Below are 19526 nucleotides of genomic sequence, written 5' to 3' on the forward strand. Positions count from 1 at the left end.
TCAGGTTCATTCTTCTCACTCTCCACTTTTCCCAGTACCATTTGCTGAAGAGATTCTTTTTGTCCATTGGATATTCTTCCCAGCTTTGTCAAAGATGAGTCGGCCATATGTTTGAGGGTCCACTTCTGGGTTCCCTATTCTGTTCCATTGATCTCTGTGTCTGTTTTTGTGTCCGTACCATACTGTCTTGATGATTACAGCTTTGTATAACACCATAAAGTCCAAAATTGGCATGTCTCCAGAATTGTTTTTCTTTTTCAACATTACTTTGGCTATTCCGGGTCTTTTCTATTTCCATACAAACTTTAGGATTGTTCGTTTTAGCTCTGTGAAGAATGCCGGTGTTATTTTGATAGGAATTACATTGAATGTGTTGATTGCTTTGGGTAGTATTGACATTCTATCAATATTTGTTCTTATAATCCATGAGCATGCAATGTGTTTCCATTTCTTTGTGTCTTCTTCAATTTCTTTGTTTGGTTCTGTTGTTTTTCTTTTATTTTTTTAAATGTTTATTTTTGAGAGAGGGAGAGAGAGAGAGAGAGAGAGAGAGAGCGAGCGTGATCAGGGGAGGGGCATAGAGAGAGGGAGACACAGAATCTGAAACAGGCTCCAGGCTCAGAGCTGTCAGCACAGAGCCTGACGCAGGGCTCGAACCCACAAACTGGGGAATCATGACCTGAGCTGAAGTCGGCGCTTAACTGACTGAGCCCCCAGGTGCCCCTCTATTGTTTTCAGTGTACTGGTCTTTTACCTCTTTGGTTAGGTTGATCCCTAGGTATTTTATGGTTTTCAGTGCAATTGTAAATGAGATCAATTCCTTGATTTCTCTTTCTGCTGCATCATTATTGGCATATAGAAATGCAATCAAATTCTGTATATTGAGTTTATATCCTGAGGCTTTCCTGAATTCCTATATGAGTCCTTGCAGTTTCTTGGTGGAGTCTTTTGGATTTTCCACGGAGAGTATTACGTCTGCGAGGCGGGAAAGTTTGACCCCTCCTTGCCAATTTGGACACCTTGCATTCTTTTTGTTTTCTGATTGCTGAGGCTAGGACTTCCAACAGTATGTTGAATAACAGTGGCCAGAGTGGACATCCCTGTCGTGTTCCTAACATTAGGGGTAAAGCTCTCAGCTTTTCCCCATTGAAGATGATATTGGCTGTGGGACTTTCGTATCTGGACTTTATGATGTTGAGGCACGATCCTTCTATCCCTCCTTTCATGAGGGTTTTTTTTTTTCATCAAGAAAGGATGCTGTCAAATGCTTTTTCTGCATCTATTGAGAGGATCATGTGGTTTTTATCCTTTCTTTTATCAATGTGATGTATCACATCTGTTAATTTGCAGACATTGAATCAGTTGTGCATACCAGGAATAAATCTCACCTCATTGTGGGGATTAATTCTTTTTATGTATTGTTGGATCTGGTTTGCTAATTTTTGTTGAGAATTTTTGCATCCAGGTTCATCAGGGAAATTGGTCTGTAGTTTTCCTTTTTAGTGGGGTCTTTGTCCAGTTTGGAGTCAAGGCCATGCTGGCCTCATAGAATGAATTTGGAAGTGTTCCTTCCATTTCTCTGGCCATGACCTTATCTTGTTCTTTCATTTGGGATGCATTCCTCTTGTCTTGGCATTGTGGCTGAGTATTTGCCTCTCTGTGTTACAAAAGCTCATTATGTTACCTGCCTGTGAGATGAATGGCTTTACGAAGAGGAGGTTGTCTAGTGTCCAGGGCCTGGCACATCAGGGAGTGTCTGTGGTGTGTGTTGCGTGTACTGTTTTGTGTTCTGGCTGCACTATCCTTCAGGCCAGTTGTATGGGCAATGTATGGTCCTTTGCCAGAACGTGGTGAGTTTTATCTAGGTCTGCTCTGATCTGCTTGTTAAATGAGACTTGGAACGACTGCCACTAGAAGTGAAGCCCTGCACAACTGTCTGGACAAGAGAGGTGGTGTGGTCAGGGGCTTCTGCTAGTCTTCTGGGGAAGGGGCCAGCTCCATTGGGATGGAGGCAAGCTTGACCTGGAAGGCCAGTCTTGCCAGAGCACAGGGTGTGGTCTTTGGTCTAAGCAGGTTAGGCAGTCCGTGTGGGAATTGCCTCGTTTACAGCAGGTGGCTCTGTGTTTATGCTGGGGGGCAGAGGAGGGAAATGGTGTCACCCAGCTCCTCTGTCCCAGTTCCTTTGTCCCCTCTTTGTGAACACTGCCTCACAGGGATGCTCTCCAAGATGAGTGTATAATCTCCCCACTGTGTGTGCCAGGCATTGTACAGACCACTGTTTCCATGCCATATGCCTGCAAGTAGTTTGCTGCCTTCTCTCCAGGAGTAGGCCAGTGCCCCCAGAGCTGTGTCCCAGCCAAGCCTGCTAACCTTTGAAACTTCACATTCTTGGGGTGCCTGGATGGCTTGGTTAAGTGTCTGACTCTTGATCCTGGCTCAGATCATGACCTCGTGGTCGTGGGATTCTCTTTCTCCCTCTCTCCCTGCCCCTCCCTTGCATGTGCTCTCTTTCTGTCTCTCTCAGAATAAATAAACTGAAAAAAAAAAAATAGTGGTACAGAATACCTTATTTAGGCAAGATGGCCTCCCTGAGGGGAATGGCAGTGATCTATCAGTTAAATTTCCAGCACTGACTAGGAAATTCTTTGTTGACTGGTTAAAGGTTACATTGCTGCAGGAATGAAACTAGGTTTGGTGACATGGGGCCTTAATGTAAGTAACTCCATGATGGGCCTGTGATTTTTCTTAACATTCCAAACCCAAATTTTTACACATCCATTTTTTATTAAAAATATGCTCTTAAATAATATTTTAGCCATCTACTGCCGGCCCAATTTCATATCCTGTGGAACTATGACCATCTCCTAATCATAGATGAAGATCAACTCTGTGACTCTAAGATCATTGTGGGTCTAAGTTACTTTGATCTAAGTTACTAAGAACTTTGTGAGTCTACGTTACTGCTGGCCTGTTGAAATCTTTGACCCAGGGACGCCCAGCCAGGCTGCTGAGCCATCACTTAGGCACAGAAGCACCCTTTCCAAGTCACCTCTTCCTAAAGCGTTGTCTTTCCCTCTTGTACTTCTGGGTCTTACCCTTTGGCAAGTCACATGCTGTGATGGACATCCACTCATGCAAACCTGTTTAAGTGGCTCAGAGAAAGCTGCTTGCCTGTGACTGCCACTTCATGGTCACATCTTTTCCTTCTGAAACCCCTTGAACTATCATTCTTCCAGTCTTTGAATATCTCTTTGATTTGGAAATATTTGATTCTGTTTTAGTCCTGCTAAAAATATGCATGAAAATATTAAAACAAGGATTCTTTAGAATAAGTGAGCCAGTCACAATGAATCATCTGGCCATTTTTACATTTTTTTTTTGAAAATGTTCAGGCATGATGTGAAGTACATCCTGTAAAATCTGAGTATCATTCATTATCTAGGATAACCACCTTTATGGAAAGCCATTCAATGACATGCTCATTCAAGATAAGAAAAACAGTTAATTTACATACCACATAATACAGTGGTGTATGTATGTATATATATGTATATATATATATATATATATATATATATATACACACACACACACACACATATATATATATATGTTCTTAAAATATGTAAAGGAGATGTTTCTATGAATTGTATATCATTGTGCATTCAGTTTTCTGTAACATGAATGCTATTATTTATTTATTTATTTATTTATTTATTTATTTTTTTTTTTTTAATTTTTTCAACGTTTTTTATTTATTTTTGGGACAGAGAGAGACAGAGCATGAACGGGGGAGGGGCAGAGAGAGAGGAATGCTATTATTTAAATTAAACATAGTAAGAACAGTAAAAATAGGTAAATGTCAATCACTAGTAACTAATACTAGAACTAGTTGTATAATATTATGTGTTGAAAAAATAAAACCATGATTACTAATAATCTTTTCATTCATAATGGGTTTCTAATTACCAAAAAAATTAGGAAGATAGTACTGAGTGTCCACATACATCAGACTGTTTTCTATTGATGTCATATGAGTTGGTACATTATCACAATCAATATCCCAAAGAGATATGGAATTATTAACTAAAGTTTATATTTTTACTCAGATTTCTTCGGTTTTAACCTCGTCTGTTCCAGACTCATCCCAGCTGGTGCATTACATTTTGTCATCCTGTCTCCTTTGGCTCCACTTGGCCATGACAATTTTTAGATTTTCCATATTTTTCATAATCTGCAAAGTTTTGAGGGTACTTTTGTAGAATGTATTTTGTAGAATGATCCTTGGTTGGGATATGTCTAACGTTTGTTCAAATGCTTAGGCCAGAGTTAAAGTGTTTTGGAGCAGAAGATCCAGAGGCATAATACCATCCATAATTATCACTTCACATAAAGAATGTTTACTCCGAAGTTTGGGGTCTTTTGTGGTTCCATACAAATTTTAGGACTGTTGTGGTTCGGAGAAAAATGCTGTTGGTGTTTTGATGGAGATTGCATTAATTGTGTCAATTGCTTTGGAAAGTATAGACATTTTCACAATATTTGTACTTCTGACCCATGAGCATGGAATGGGTCCATGGACCCTTCCATTTCTTTGTGTCATCTTGAATTTCTTTCATCAGTGTTTTATAGTTTTCAGAGTATAGGTTGCTCACCACTTTGGTTAGATTTATTCATAGATATCTTATTTGGTGTGCAACTGTAACTGGGACTGTTTTCTTATTTTCTCTTTCTACTGTTTCATTATGTTCTAGAAATGCAACAGATTTCTTTACAATGATTTTGTATCCTGTGACATTGCTGAATTCATTTATCAGTTCTAGCAGTTATTGGGTGGACTTTTTAGGGGTTCTATATATAGTGTCATGTAATCTACAAAGTGTGAAAGTTTTACTTCTTCAAGATTTGGATTTTATTTTATTTAATTTTAATTTAATTTTATTTGGTTTGGTTTTATTCTATTTTTTTTGTCTGGTTGCTGTTGCTTGGACTTCCAGTATTATGTTTATTAAAAGTGGGGAGAATAAACATCCTTGTCTTGTTCCTGACCTTAGAGGAAAAGCTCTCAGATTTTGCCCATTAAGGATGATGTTAACCAAGGGGTTTTCATGGATAACCTTAATTACATCGATGTATGTTCCCTGTAAACCTACTTGAGGGGGTTATAATCATGAATGGATGTTGTACTTTGTCAAATGCTTTCTTCTGCATGTATTGAAATGGCCGTATGGTTCTTTTCTTTAACGTTTATTAATTTTGAGAGAGTGTGAGCAGGGGAGGGGCAGAGAGAGGGAGACACAGAATTCGAAGCAGGCTCTTGGATCTGAGCTTTCAGCACAGAGTCCAACTCGGGGCTTGAACTCACGAATCATGAGGTCAAGACCTGAGGCTGGTGTCGGACTGTTAAATGACTGAGCCACCCAGGTGCCCCAATCATATGGTTCTTATCCTTTCTCCTGTTGAGATATTGTATCACATTGATTGATTTGCGAATATTGAACCACCCTTGCAGCTTGGGAATAAATCCCAATTAATTGTGGGATATATTTACAGTTGTTATATCTTCTTTTTGGATTGTACCCTTTACTGTTATATAGTGTCCTCCTCTGTCTCTTATTATGTACTTTGTTTTAAGTGTATTTTTTTCTGATGCAAGTATTGCTACTCCAGCTTTCTTTTGACATTCATTTATGTGCTGTTTCTCTATCTTCTCACTATCATTCTTGAGGTGTAAAATGGGTCACTGGTAGCCATATAAACCTGTTTTGTTTTTTCATCCATTCTTACACCGTACATCTCTAGATGGGAGCATTCATTCCATTTACCTTCAAAGTAATGATTGATATGTATGTATGTATTGCCATTTTATTACCTGTTTTGTTGTGGTTTCTCATGAGTTTCTCTGATCCTTTCTTGTCTTTCTTTCATGTTTTGCTGATTTTCTTTAGTGATACATTTTCATTTCTTTCTCTTTATTCTTTGCATATTTACGACTGTTTCTTGATATATGGTTACTGTTAGGTTTTTATGTAACCTCTTCTGCATTTAACAGATTGTATTAAGTTGATGGTCTTTTACCTTTGGACCCATTATTTTCTCTTCCCTAGGTTTTTGGTAAATGTTACTATATTTCAAATCCATTTTTCTGAGTTCCTTAACTGATTTTTTTTACAGAAATATTCATTTTTTACTTGATTTGTGTCTTGTACCTCTATACTGTCACTTTTGGTCTCTCCTTTGCACTCAGAGTCCCTCTTAATATTTCTTGAAGGACTGGTATAGTGGTACGAGCTCCTTTAGTTTTTGTTTGGGAAACTGTGTCTCCTTCCATTCTGAGTGATAGCCTTGCTGGATAGAGTATTCTTGGCTGCTGATTTTTCCAATCAGCACTTTGAATATGTCCTGTCACTCCCTTCTGACTTGCCAGGTTTCTGTTCAGAAATCTGTTGCTAGCCTTATGGGTCTTGTAAGGACTTCTTTTGTTTTGTAAGTTAAGGACTTCTTTTGTCTTGATGGTTTTAAGAGTTTTTCTTTATTATCACTGCAATTTGCAAGTTTGCTTACTATATGTCTGGGTGTTCGACTGCTTTTGTTGATTTTAATGGGAGTTCTCTAGTCTCTTGGATCTGGATGTTTGTTTCCCTCCCCCAATTAGGGAAGTTTTCAGCTATTATTTCCTCCAATTAATTTTCTGCCCCCTTTTCTCTTTCTTCTGGGACTCCTATAATATGAATATTATTATGTTTTCTGTAATCACTGAGTTCCCTTAGTCTCGTCTCATGTTGCAGAATTCTGTTCTCTCTGTTTGGTTCAGTGTGATTAATTTCCATTACCCAGTCTTTGAGGTCACTAGTTTGTTCCTCTGCTTCTTCCATCCCTCTGTTCATTCCAGCGAGCATGTTTCTCATATATTGTATCCTCGCTGTCTACTGTGTTATTCCTTATCTCTATGTCAGGGGTCTCACTCTTCTACTCGTTTTGCAACTCCAGTGAGTATCCTTATGATCATTGCTTTAAATTCTGTATCAGGTATGTTACTTATATCACTTTGGCTTAGATCTCTGGCTGTGGCTTTGACTAGGTCTTTCATTGTGGATAAACAGCTCTGTGTCCCTATTTTGTCTGTCTCTCTGGCTCTGTTTCTCTGTGTTAAGAAAGTCAGCTGTGCCTTCTGCTCTTGAAACTAATGAATTTATGAATAAGAGGTCCTGGAATCCTCAGCAGTGCACGTCTCTATTTACAGGACCTGGACCTTCAGGAGAATATCTTAGGGATATCGCTCACTCCCTGCTGTAGTGTCTGGGTTACTTTTCCTTTCATTGTAGGTGTCTGCACTGATTATGTGCCTGTCGTGGGCTGTGCTTGCTCTCAGTGGTATTAGTGGGACCCAGGCAGGCCAGCTGTGGGGTGATATGCCCGCTGGGTAACTTGGGAGCAGGGCAGGAGTGTTAGCAAAATTGCACAGGGCTACTCGTCCTATGCCAGGTTTCCTGATGTCCTTTGGTGGCTGGGGGCCATGGACCAGGGCAGCCAGGGGCTTGAGGCTCTGCACGGAGTGCATCAGTGGCTGGGGGCATGTGGCTGGGTGAAACAGATGAGGGTGGTGGGGGGTGCACACCTGGGTGCAGTGCAGATGTGCACAGCATGCTTTGGCAGCTGTGCATGCAGCTGGCCACACAGGGTGCCTGTGTGGTTTTAACAAAGTTTGCTCTGAGACCAGCACTGAAACCAGCAGGCTTGGTGTGGGTGAGTCCCCCAGTGAACCCTTGGGACTGGCGCACCGCTAACAGGTTGGGCAGCAAGTGTCTGTGCAGCCTTACCGCATGGTAGGTGCCTCTGTGCTTGTTTTGCGGGGGTGCGGGATAAAAATGATGCGTGTGACCTCCCTCATTGTTGGAGAAGTCCCCCAACGCACTCAGAAATCAGCATGAACAGTTCTGTCTCCTGTTGCCCCGCATTGTGTAAACTGCCATGTTTACATTGCCTCTTCTCCACACAGGCAGGGACCTGGCTATCACTTACCCTCCTGGATCACCCAGTGCTGGGTCAGCTGACCTCCAAAGCTCCAGGATCCAAACTCAAGGGAATTCAGCTCCTCTGGGTTTTAAAATGTTATGAGGATTAGTTTTCCCTGTGTGAGCTCCCTGGTGTGAGGGCTCACTTTCTCTGCCCTCCCTGCAGGCAGCTGCCCTCCACCTTTCTGACCTTCCTAACCTTTCAGATGCAGCTTCTTTCTATTTAGGTGTAGAGTTTGTTCTGCCACTCTTTGGATCGCTGTGTGGTTTATGGACTTGGGCGTGGATGTTATGTAGTTGAAAACATGGGACAGGGTGAACTCAGGGTCCTCTTACTCTGCAATTATTAATTTTTTAAATGTCTTATTATTTTGGATTTTTGAGACATGGGCAGACAGACTCCTATCACCCATGCACTTCAGGATTAGAAAGGAACTTTCCCACATTTTCTCCTAGTATTTTATGTTTTGAAACTCTCTTTAATGAGGTATAAGTTACATATAAAAATAGCCTCAAGTTAAAGGGTATAATTTGATGAGACTTGATCTCATGGGTACAGCAACATGAAATCATATGGTTTCTCCCTAAACCTTACATCACGATCTCTTTGTGTCTAACGCTAACATTGCTTTTGAAGGACTAAATTTTGTTTTTACATTTTCAGATATTGCCCAGGTGTCTGAATGTCTACCTTGGGGTACCTTCTTTTCTGATAGTCTATATTCCCATAAGTATTGCAGTCTGTCGGCCTTTGGACTTTATCTTCTATTTTATCTCTCTGTATGTTCACATAATCTTGTTGCAGTGCTTTAATGATGAGGGCTTCATAATTGCTTCAATTTTCACCAAATGGTATGAGCTTCAGTTCCACTTATGACAGAAAGCATGGGCTTCCTGTGTTAGGTATTCAAGAGCAAGGCAGATACTCTGGACACTTGAACTGAGAATGTCACTCTGTCTTTTTGCCAGCCCTTTTCCCTACCCTTGGAGACAAGAATCTCCTTTTCTTCACACAGAAATGTGGGTGAAGTCAGTAGAAAACATTTCCTTCTCTTCCCTTTGTCTCTCAAACTCCCTGTCCCTACCTTGTGCCTGTCCCTTTCTCTGACCAAATCCCCCAGGTCCACTGCTTCACTCCAGCCATGATCAGGGTGTCCTCCAGCTGCTGGCCTCTGCCCTGTCCATCCCTCAGTGAGAAATATGGAGGAGGATTATGGAGTTCACAGGACTGATCAAGAAATCTGTGCTCCTCAGAGTCCTCCTACACAAGGTTGCTGTCTGTGGAGACCTGGCATCCTGAGCGAGAGTCTGACTCCATGCGTGGCCTCCTCACTCCTCTCCCACAGTCACTGCTCGTCCCTCATCCTTACCCTACCATACCTTACCATTAGAAATCAGCCATATGCTAGGGACAGATACCTGTCTATCTGACCAGGGAGTCAGTGAATATTTCTAAAATACATGAGCACAAGCACCCCATAAGTCTAGATACAGGAAGTTACCACCACCCCAGAAAACTCTCTCAGGCTCCCCTGCACAAAAGGTGAGCTTGTTACTATCCTCTGTCACTGCAATTTCTGCTAGTTTGTTATCTGTGTGTATAGGAACCGCACTGTGTGTACTCGATGGGGAGTGAGAGTAAGTCCTGCTAGAAGCAGACACTGAAACAGAGAACGGTGAAAGGTGTATTAGGAGATACTAAGTAGGACAAGGTAGAGGGCGCAGGGTGGGCAGGGAAAGCATTCAAGCAGATCTCACACCTTTTTAAAATATATAATCACCATAGTCTGTCACCTCACACAGTCCTCTTCAAATTTCAAAATACTTGTCATATAAGGCAGTGAGATTTACGAGATTTGGGGTTATTTCCCTAGGGTTTTATGTTTTCCTACATGCATTCTGTCTTCTGTAGTTTATCTGTGGCCTCAGATGAACACATTAGTGTGTGGCTGCATCTGTGAGTCTATATGTAATGGAATATGACTGTCTTCACACCTCAGATGTAGATCTATGAATATACACATTCTCGTAATTATCTTTTCTTTCTTTGTCTGGTAGGTCCTGAGTTTTAATAGAAAAAGCCTGTCTTTGTCTTATTGTTTAAAACAGTGATTCCCAATCCCTGGGCTGAGGTGTTAACAGTCTTAGTTTAATGAACTTCTGTGACCGTCTTTTTTTGATGATCATTGTTTGGAGATATCTTAATTGAAACTGTGAGAAGGGTGAGTGGACACTTCCCAGACATTTTGCAGATGCATTCTGTATTCAATGTCTTATTTTCATAATGTCCTTAGAAACAAATATTACCCCTGTTTCACAGAAAACAAAGCTGAGGCTCTGTGTAGGTCCCACTGAGAACTGGTATTAGGGCTGAGACAGCAGGAACACAGGAAAAACCTTGGGATATTGTGAGAGAAGTCTGAGGAGATGGAAAGCTGTAGTCAGGGTGATGACAGGGGTCCAGCAGGGGTGGCATCTGGCCAACCCTGAATTGTAGGTTGACCCACTGGAGTCTGACTCCGGCTGAAAGCCAGTTCAGGCACTCAGCTGACCTAGATCCTTTCTTCACTTTTAGTTTCACTGAGGGATATGAACTTAGACAAGGATTTCCGTAAGACCAAATTAAACTTCCCATATCTGCCGGGCATTTTCCCCACAAATATCCAGAACCTTTAGAAGGCTCAGGGAGAAAACAATCCATTTAGATGATTGCCTAGGTGCACTTTGGCAGCACTGACATTTTGGAGATAAACACTGCATTGTGCACGGAGAGTGATCCCACATAGCAGCTCTGTGTGGACCTCATGCTCCCTGCTCAGGCTGTGGCCAGGAATGGCCTCCAACTGCATCTCACTGATCCCAGCACCCTCCCCTCTGCACCTCCTCAAACTCTGCTTACTGTGCTCAACTTCCCTTCTATTCCTGCGTGATTCAAGTTTCCCCCAGTTTTGCACTGGATCCTTCACTGGTACTTCCACTATGGTGACCACAAGGTTTGTGTCATATAATGCATGTGCCCCCCTTCAGACAGGACACCTGAGGCACCTACACTTAGGGGTGCATCTCTTATCCTTCACAGAGCTCAAAACATTGTGTCTAAGACAGGCACCAGTGCTCCCGGTACGTCTGCCTTTGTGTAAAAATCCTCTTTCTTTTTGACAAGAGAAACCTACAGCTGACCTCATTACAGGGAAATGACACAGCCCATTGCACATTATGTCCTGAGAAACTTGAGATATGTGACACTGTCCTCAGGCAGGTTTGCAGTTGAATTGCCAAGCCCTCACAAGCATCCCTACATCATTCCCACCAAGTCTTTCATGAAGAAGATGAATATTCTTTACAAGTCCCTCATCCAGTTCAGGTCATCTTACCAAATGGAGTCAGTGGAGAGTGGGGGGTGGCTCATAGCCCATGACTGATGATGGACGGTCCAGGGGGTAGGACATGCAAGGTGATCGTGAGTAAGGACCAGGCTCTCTTGTATACATAATGGCCCATATAACATAAATTAAAGGTATAAAGTTTCGGAGGCTGTGTCATCCCCCTACTCTTTCCGAATAGTAGGGTTAGGATTCTCATTTTTTAAGTAAAGCATATAGAAGCTGAGCCTCAAGAGAGAAGATTGGAATCCAGTTTTGACAGTAGACAGCCAGTCCAAGAAAGCCTTGTAAAAGCCTTGTAATTTTAGGTTGTGGGAGATTGAGGATGCTTTGAGTCTGCCTGGATCTAGATATTGGCCTTGTTCTGACAATACGTGAGCTAAATGCCTAACCGGAGTTTGAGCAAACTGTAGTTTTTCTTTGGAGTCTTCATAGGCCTTTTAAAACTAAAAGTTTTCACAGATGGATGCTATCTTCGTGTGAAGAGGCATGAGGAGGGGAACAGAGAAGCAAATCATAGACACACTGTAACAAAGTAGAGCCTACAGAACACTTTCCATCATCCAAATCAGCCTTTCAGGTGTGTGGGAAACACGAAGCACTCTGTGAAACCCAGGGAGGTTACAGTCCAGATGTACTGTCATTCCCTGCAAGTGAAGGCAAAAACATACTGGCTGTCCATATCAACTGGAATGCTAAAAACTACAGCACATAGGTCAAAGATAGTGAAAACTTTGCTTTCAGTGGGAGTGGATGTTGGTAGAGTGTGAGGTTTGGGAAGAAGGGTATATCGAGGGATAACAGTGCTATTTATTTCTTGGAGGTCTTGGACAAAGTACTATCCTCAGCAGTTGGGTTTTCTCACAGGTATAATAGAGGTGTTACATGGACTATTGCAAGGGATAATGAGGCCACGAACCTTGTAACATTTTATTAGGGTGTTGATCCCTTGAAGGCCTTCTTAATTTATAGGATTTTGATTAATTCTAGGGAGAAGTTTTGCAGGATCAATTTGAATCTTGACGGGAGGTGCACTGTGGATTCTGCCAAGATCAGTTGAAGATTTTTCCCATAAAGAGGATGGTAGCTGATCCAGTAGGAATAAATGATCGGTACTGCCAGACTCAGCTATAGTACCAGCATAGACACGGCACAGAAAAGTTGCCAAAGGATCATTTGTTTCCCCTTTTTGCTATTTTGGTTACTATTGTCAAATTCTAGAATTATTTTTCCCTTTTGTACAAGAGAAATTCCAGTATGATATTTTTCTAAGAAATCTCAGTCCAGTTAATGAATAGGGGTCAAAGAACTAAGGAGAATAGGGTGTATATCTCTCAAAGGGCCTGGATCAAAGGGAGTAGGTTCAGAGATAGGAACCTGTTGAGATCTAATAGATCCCCACCAAATGAACTGTTTTTGTACTCCAAGGCTAGGGCTGCTTTATAGCACTGGGGTTAGTTCCAGCTTCAGTAAAGACAGACATATATTCATTCCCAATCTGGAGAGTAGTTTCTCCAAAGAGATTAAGAGTGAGGGTTGGGAAGGGCTCCATTGTTCCTTGGAATCCCATCATTGGGAATTGGGAGGACATTGAAAAGGTTGGCAAGAGGGCTGGAGGGCCTTGAAGCTCTTAAACTTATAACCATCTTTTTTTTCCAATGTCCTAGTTTCTTTCAGTCACAGCAGGAACTAGGCTTCTAGTTTTGGGGGGGGGGGGCTTTATTTGCTGGAGTTGAGAATTGAAAATTTAACAGTCTTTCCACTAGATGACTCATCTAGGGTCTGAGCAAAGTGGTTTTCCAGGTTAATTAAACCTGGAGTGGGCATAGTTTCCCATTCCATTCTTGGTTCTTTTAACTAAAAGGGAAAGATCCCAGACTAGCACATTAATAAACATAGATCTAAAGGAAGAGCAGAGTTTTCATTAAAGACAATTTGGAGTAAAAAGTAATAATCATGAACAGATTCATGAGGCTTTATTTTGGTATAAGACTGAAATTTGTTTCAACCTTCTGGTTTAAGAAAAGCCATTAAAATTGCTCAATGGAGGGGCATCTGGGTGGCTCAGTCAGTTAAGCTTTTTATCTTGTTGAAGTCCCAGTAGTTCATTTTTGCTTTTAATTTCCTTGCCTCCAGAGACGTCAAGTTAGAAGTTGCTATGGCCGAGATCAAAGAGGTTTTTGCCTGCTTTCTCCTCTAGGATTTTGATGGCTTCCCGCATTGCGTTTAGGTCTTTCATCCATTCTGAGTTTGCTTTTGTGTATGGTGTAAGAAAGTGGTCCACTTTCATATTTGCATGTCACTGTCTAGTTTTCCCAACACCATTTGGTGAAGAGACTGTCTTTTTTCCATTGGATATTCTTTCCTGCTTTGCCAAAGATTAGTTGGCCATACGTTTGTGGGTCCATTTCTGGGTTCTCTATTCTGTTCAATTGATCTATGTGTCTGCTTTTGTGCCAGTACCATACTGTCTTGATGATTACAGCTTTGTGATACATCTTGAAGTCCGGACTTGTGGTACCTCCACTCTTGGTTTTCTTTTTCAGGATTGCTTTGGCTCTTTGGGGTCTTTTCTGGTTCCATACAAATTTTAGAGTTTTTTTGTTGTAGCTCTGTGAAGAATGCTGGAGTTATTTTGATAGGGATTACACTGAGTACGTAGATTTCTTTGGGTAGTACTAACACCTTAACAATATTTGTTCTTCCAATCCATGAGCTTGGAATATTTTTCCATCTTTTGGTGTCTTCTCCAATTTCTTTCATAAGCTTTCTATAGTTTTCACTGTATCGAATTTTTACCCTTTCAGTTAGGTTTATCCCTAGATATTTTATGGGTTTTGGTGCAATTGTAAATGGAGTTGATTCCTTGATTTTCTGCTGCTTCATTATTGGTGTATAAAAATCCAACCGATTTCTGTGCATTGATTTTATATCCTGCGACTTTGCTGAATTCATGGATCAGTTCTAGCAGGTTTTTTTTTTTTTTTTTTTTTTGGTGCAATCTTTTGGATTTTCCACATAGAGTATCGTATCGACTGCAAAGACTGAAATTTTGACTTCCTCCTTGCCAATTTGGATGCCTTTTATTTCCTTGTGTTGTGTGATTGCTGAAGCTAGGACTTCCAACACTATGCTGAATAACAATGGTAAGCATGGACATCCTTGTCATGTTCCTGACCTTAAGAGGAAAAGTCTCAATTTTTCCCCATTGAGGATGATATTAGAAGTGGGCCTTTTGTATCTAGCTTTTATGATCTTGAGGTATGATTCTTCTATTCCTCCTTTCTTGAGGGTTCTTATCAAGAGAGGATGATGTATTTTGTCAGATGCATTCTCTGCATCTATTGAGAGGATTATGTGGTTCTTACTCTTTATTAATGTGATGTATCACATTGATTGATTTGCAGATATTGAACCAGCCCTGTGTCCCAGGTATAAATCCCACTTGATCGTGGGGAATAATTCTTTTAATGTATTGTTGGATCTGCTTGGCTAGTATCTCGTTGAGAATTTTTGCATCCATTTACATCAGGAAAATTGGTCTGTAGTCCTCCTTTTAAGTGGGGTCTTTGTCTGGTTTTGGAATCAAGGTAATGCTGGCCTCGTGGAATGAGTTTGGTAGCTTGCCTTCCATTTCTATTTTTTTGGGAAAGCTTCACATGAATAGATGTTAACTCTTCTTTAAATATTTGGTAGAGGTCCACTGGAAAGCCATCCGGCCCTGGACTCTTGTTTTTTGGGAGATTTTTGATTAATAATCCACTTTCTTTACTGGTGATGGGTTCAAAGTTTCTATTTCTTCCTGTTCCACTTTTGGTAGCTTATATGTTTCTAGGAATTTATCCATTTCTTCCACATTTCTCAATAAAACGGAATATAATTGCTCATAATATTCTCTTAAGATTGTTTTTTATTTCTGCAGTGTTGGTTGTGATCTCTCCTCTTTAATTCTTAATTTTATTTATTTGGGTCCTTTCCTTTTTCATTGTGATCAAGCTGGCTAGGGGTTTAGCAATTTTGTTACTTCTTTCAAGGAACAAGCTTCTGGTTTCATTGATCTGTCCTACTGTTTTCTTGACTTTGGTATCATTGGTTTCTGCTCAAATCTTTATTTTTTCCTTTCTGCTGCCTGTTTTGGGCTTTATTTTCTGTTCTTTCTCCAGCTCTTTAAGGTGTAAGGTTAGGTTGTGTATTTGAGACCTTTCTTCCTTCTTTAGGAAGGCCTGGCTTGCTATACACTTCCCTCTTATGACTGCCTTTGCTGCATCCCAGAGGTTTGGGGCTGCCGTGTTAGATCTATATTGTAAAAGAGAGGGTGAATGGTCAAAATTTCCTGATATAAGACTTGTAAGTTAGGTGCCAACCTTCTGGCCTTTAAAGGGGCTGAGAAAAGCAAGTTCTTGCAGACTTGTCCTCTGAGGGCTCTTCTCAGGAAAAGCTACCTGTTAGACACTCATGCCCTCCTTATCCAGGATTGTCAGAGATGAAAAATCTTCCCCTTGAAAGGAAGGCACTTTCAATGTATCTATTGACTAAAATGCTTCATGGTGAATTTGGTCTCATGAAAGTTCCATTTTCCTTGCAAGATTCTAAGCAAATAAAAAGAACCTAAGCAAAGTTGCAGACAACCCTGATCAATATATAGAAGTGTTCCAAAACCTAACCCAGGGTACTGAGGAAAGAAAAAAGACAGGCCATCCCTAACAAATGGGACTCTAACACTCTCTGTTTTTCCTAATACATTCTTAGTCCATCCTGAGCACATCCCTAGTTACTCTAACTGTATGTGGGGGCTTCTTCCTCATTCACTTCCTGGGTCATTGACTATGGTGATTAGAGCCAACTATCTCTAGTTAGTCTACCTCAGAATGGAGACTTTAAAGAATATTCCCAAGCCACTGCTGAAACTCCTTTTAATCGGGGAAAGTTCTCTGTCTTCTCTAGCCCAACATGTACTGCCTAATTCCACTTGGTGAAAAGCCTGGCGTCTGCTCATCTGTTCAAGTTGACAGACTTTAGGACCAGGAGACCTCTCTGTCTGCTCTCTGGGTTTTTATCTGCCTTAGGCTTTTAGGCAGAATCTTGCCTCTTCTGCCTTCCCCTCCCACTTCTCCTGTTTCTGCACCACCTTGGGTGAGGCCTGCATAACTGGCTGCTATACCATCCTCAGTGCCTCAGGCATCATTGGTTTCTCCTCCCACCCTCTGATGTCAGGGAGCAAAGAGCATTCCCTTGGGCCACCACTTCAGATCTCCCCACCAGTGTCCCAGGTAGAAACTGACAATAGGGAACAAACTGATTGTCTTTTAAGCGGATGCAAGAGAAACTTTGGTATTTAAATGAATTCAAGTTTGTTGGTTTAATTAAAAATAGAGTCAGCATTAAATGGAAAACTTTTTATTCTATCTAGGTTTACTGAAGGTCAAATTAGCTTATGTTATCTCTGTTGCAATTTGTTCGCAAAAGGGTGACTTAAAATGATGGTTAATTCTTAAAGTTTTCATGGGTAATTGTTAAGATAGCTTTCAAAGTCTTTGGCAACCTGAAACTTAAAAGTTTTGCTAGCATGATAAATTGAAATTGAATTCATTGGACATCTAGGTCTTTTCCAAACGAGATAAAGTGCTAAAGCATTGATTGCTAAACATAGGTTTGTGCTTTTTACTTCTTATTGCACAGAAACAAAGGATATTTGGGTCTTTTGGAAAACATGCTTTTGCTTAATTGATAATTTTGCCATCTGCCGAATTCTGTAACAGTTCACAATTGGTTACTACTTAGTTTTCATTGGAGACTAAGGTTTCTTAAGAGTTAAAATTCTGCTTAATGTAATTAAGACTGATAAGAAAGTTACTACGTAGAAAAGTAGGATATATGTAAGGAAGATGTAAGGAAGGGGAATACATTTTTGTTGAAGGTAAAAGAAGGTAATTTTGTCCCAAATGAGACTGGTTGTTTGGAAAAAAGGGGCTTAGGTCACAATCTGAAAGGAAAGGAAAGTTGTAGAAGGTTTGTGAAGGGAAATCTTTGGAAATAAATTTTATATGTGCTCAGGATGGACTAAGGTTAAAATAAATGGATTTTAAAAGTACACTGGTATAAGATTAAAATTCTGCCCTAGTATCTGTTAAAAAAGCAAAGGTTTCTTGGATTGTCAGTATGCTTTTGATTAAAAAAAAAAGGTAAACAAAGGTTTTCCCCCCACTTCTGTCTGCCCAAAAAGATGGGGGAGAATGTGATTTTAACCAAAAAAGCAGGACAGCATGCCCTTTTGATTTGTTTTACTCAAGCCTTGAAATTTCCCCTCCTTTGATCCAAAGGCTGGGGAGATGGTGACAATGTCCTCGCTGCCAGACTCCAAATGCTCCATATTTGGGTTGTTTCTGTTTCGAACAGGAATGGATGCCTGTGTCATTTAAAGTATAGATCACTATAATATATAAAGGGCTTTTACTAGAATACATAGGAGCCACTTTGCTACACTTAGCCCAGTGTCCTCCAATTTGTAACATCCTAGATACTCTAAATGGCTAGAACACATTTCTGTGGGCACTGCTGAAAACGGCAAGGAAATAGACCTCTACTTTGTCCCTTTCAGCCCTCTGGGCAGCCAATTTTATCCTTACAAAAAATGGTTTTCACAAGCCTTTTAAAATATATTTGTAAAGATGATTATTCTTGGGCCAAAATAAAATTAGTGCATCCTTCTAAACCAGGGAAGTCTTGCTTGGTCGTAGTCAACACCCCCACAGTCCTGCAGGCAGAAAACAGAGTGATAGGAGAAATCAGGGAAGACAAGGTCAGTTCTTGGAGGTAGGGTCAACCTGGACAAGAGTGACTGCTCCCAGCACCTCACGAGACTGACAAAGATTTTGGCTCCCAGTGGAGTAGCCAGGCAAAATGCAGGGCCAGGAGATGAGGTTTCTTCTCCTGTCCAACTATCAGGATCAGGACATGAAGCTTCTCCTGGCCAGCTATGGGAAAATTAAGATAAGGGATGCCTCTTCCTCCTTTTCCTATAGATGGGCAATTCTCCAACCAAGGCCAATACTCCTGTGGGATGCATTCTGAAAAGCTGGGATGATTTTGATCCATAAATTCTGAAAGAAAAAGATAAAGACAACTTGCTAATTATCATGGGGTTGGAGGTCCTATAGGGAACTTTTGGTTTCCTACTGGGGTCCAGGTAATTACATCCCAAGATCCTAATTGAGACTATGACCATCCCATTAAGAAATGGTATTGCCACCACTTCCAAGCTTGTGCTTTAGAGACATTAAGGAGGTCTAAGGTGGGCACCTTAAATTATGTTAAATTAGCCACTATTTTACAAACACAAAATGGGAGCCCGATGGCCTTCCTAGAGAGGTTTAGGGAGGCTCTCATTAAATATATGGCTATCTCCCCTGACACCCCTGAGGCTGAGATGATTTTAAATGACAAATTTGTCACTCATTTGCCCCAAGATATTCAGAGGAAGATGCAAAAATTGGCTATTGGCCTGGAAGGGACCCTGGAGGAGCTGGTATGAGCTACCAATTGGGGACATTACAACTGAGATCAAAACAAAACAAAACAAAACAACAGGAAAGGAGCCTTAAGAAAAATGTGAGGCCTTAGTCATGGCCTTACACACTATGTCAGAGGAAGATGGGCACCAGAGGCAGGGCCTGAGGTGTGGCCTGAGCACAAGGTGATTGCCTCCTCTCTGTAGACAGAGAAGGTGGGGGAAGGGAAGAAGAGGACTCAGAAGCCCCTTTTTGTCTTTTTAATCTACGCTTGCATCATTTAGATTGTAAATTGTATTTGGAGAGATATAATTTAAAAAAAAAATTTTTAATCTTGATTTATTTTTGAGAGAGAGAGACAGAGTATGAGCAGGGGAGGAGCAGAGAGAGAGGGAGACACAGAATCCGAAGCAGGCTCCAGGCTGTGAGCTGTCAGCACAGAGCCTAACTTGGGGTCAAACTCATGAACCGTGAGATCATGACCTGAGCCGAAGTCGGACGCTCAACTGACTGAGTCATCCAGGCACCCCAAGGAGAGATGTAATTTTTGATTCTTGATAGCATTTGGAAGCTTCAAAATACCTACTGAAATAGGTATCTCATTCAGTTTTGTCAATTTT

The 19526-nt window shown here is 41.0% G+C and overlaps 2 protein-coding genes and 1 long non-coding RNA gene across 5 annotated transcripts in view; 2 read left to right on the plus strand and 1 right to left on the minus strand.

Moving 5' to 3' along the window:
* LOC132673358 (transport and Golgi organization protein 1 homolog) overlaps positions 1–19526 on the plus strand; it is a 257878-nt gene that overhangs the window by 30296 nt on the left and 208056 nt on the right. The gene's annotated exons all lie outside the window — the stretch shown is intronic.
* LOC144615693 (uncharacterized) overlaps positions 1–19526 on the plus strand; it is a 45648-nt gene that overhangs the window by 9540 nt on the left and 16582 nt on the right. The window lies entirely within an intron of this gene.
* Positions 4952–19526, minus strand: part of LOC132679828 (protein shisa-9-like) — a 113975-nt gene continuing 99400 nt past the window's right edge. Inside the window, 1 exon segment of the mRNA XM_078442835.2 lies at positions 4952–18498. Within this exon segment, the coding sequence (XP_078298961.2) occupies positions 18415–18498 (84 nt within the window). The 3' untranslated portion in view covers positions 4952–18414.

Source organism: Panthera onca, chromosome A2 (assembly GCF_046562875.1).
Source record: "Panthera onca isolate mPanOnc1 chromosome A2, mPanOnc1 haplotype 2, whole genome shotgun sequence".
NCBI lineage: Eukaryota > Metazoa > Chordata > Mammalia > Carnivora > Felidae > Panthera > Panthera onca.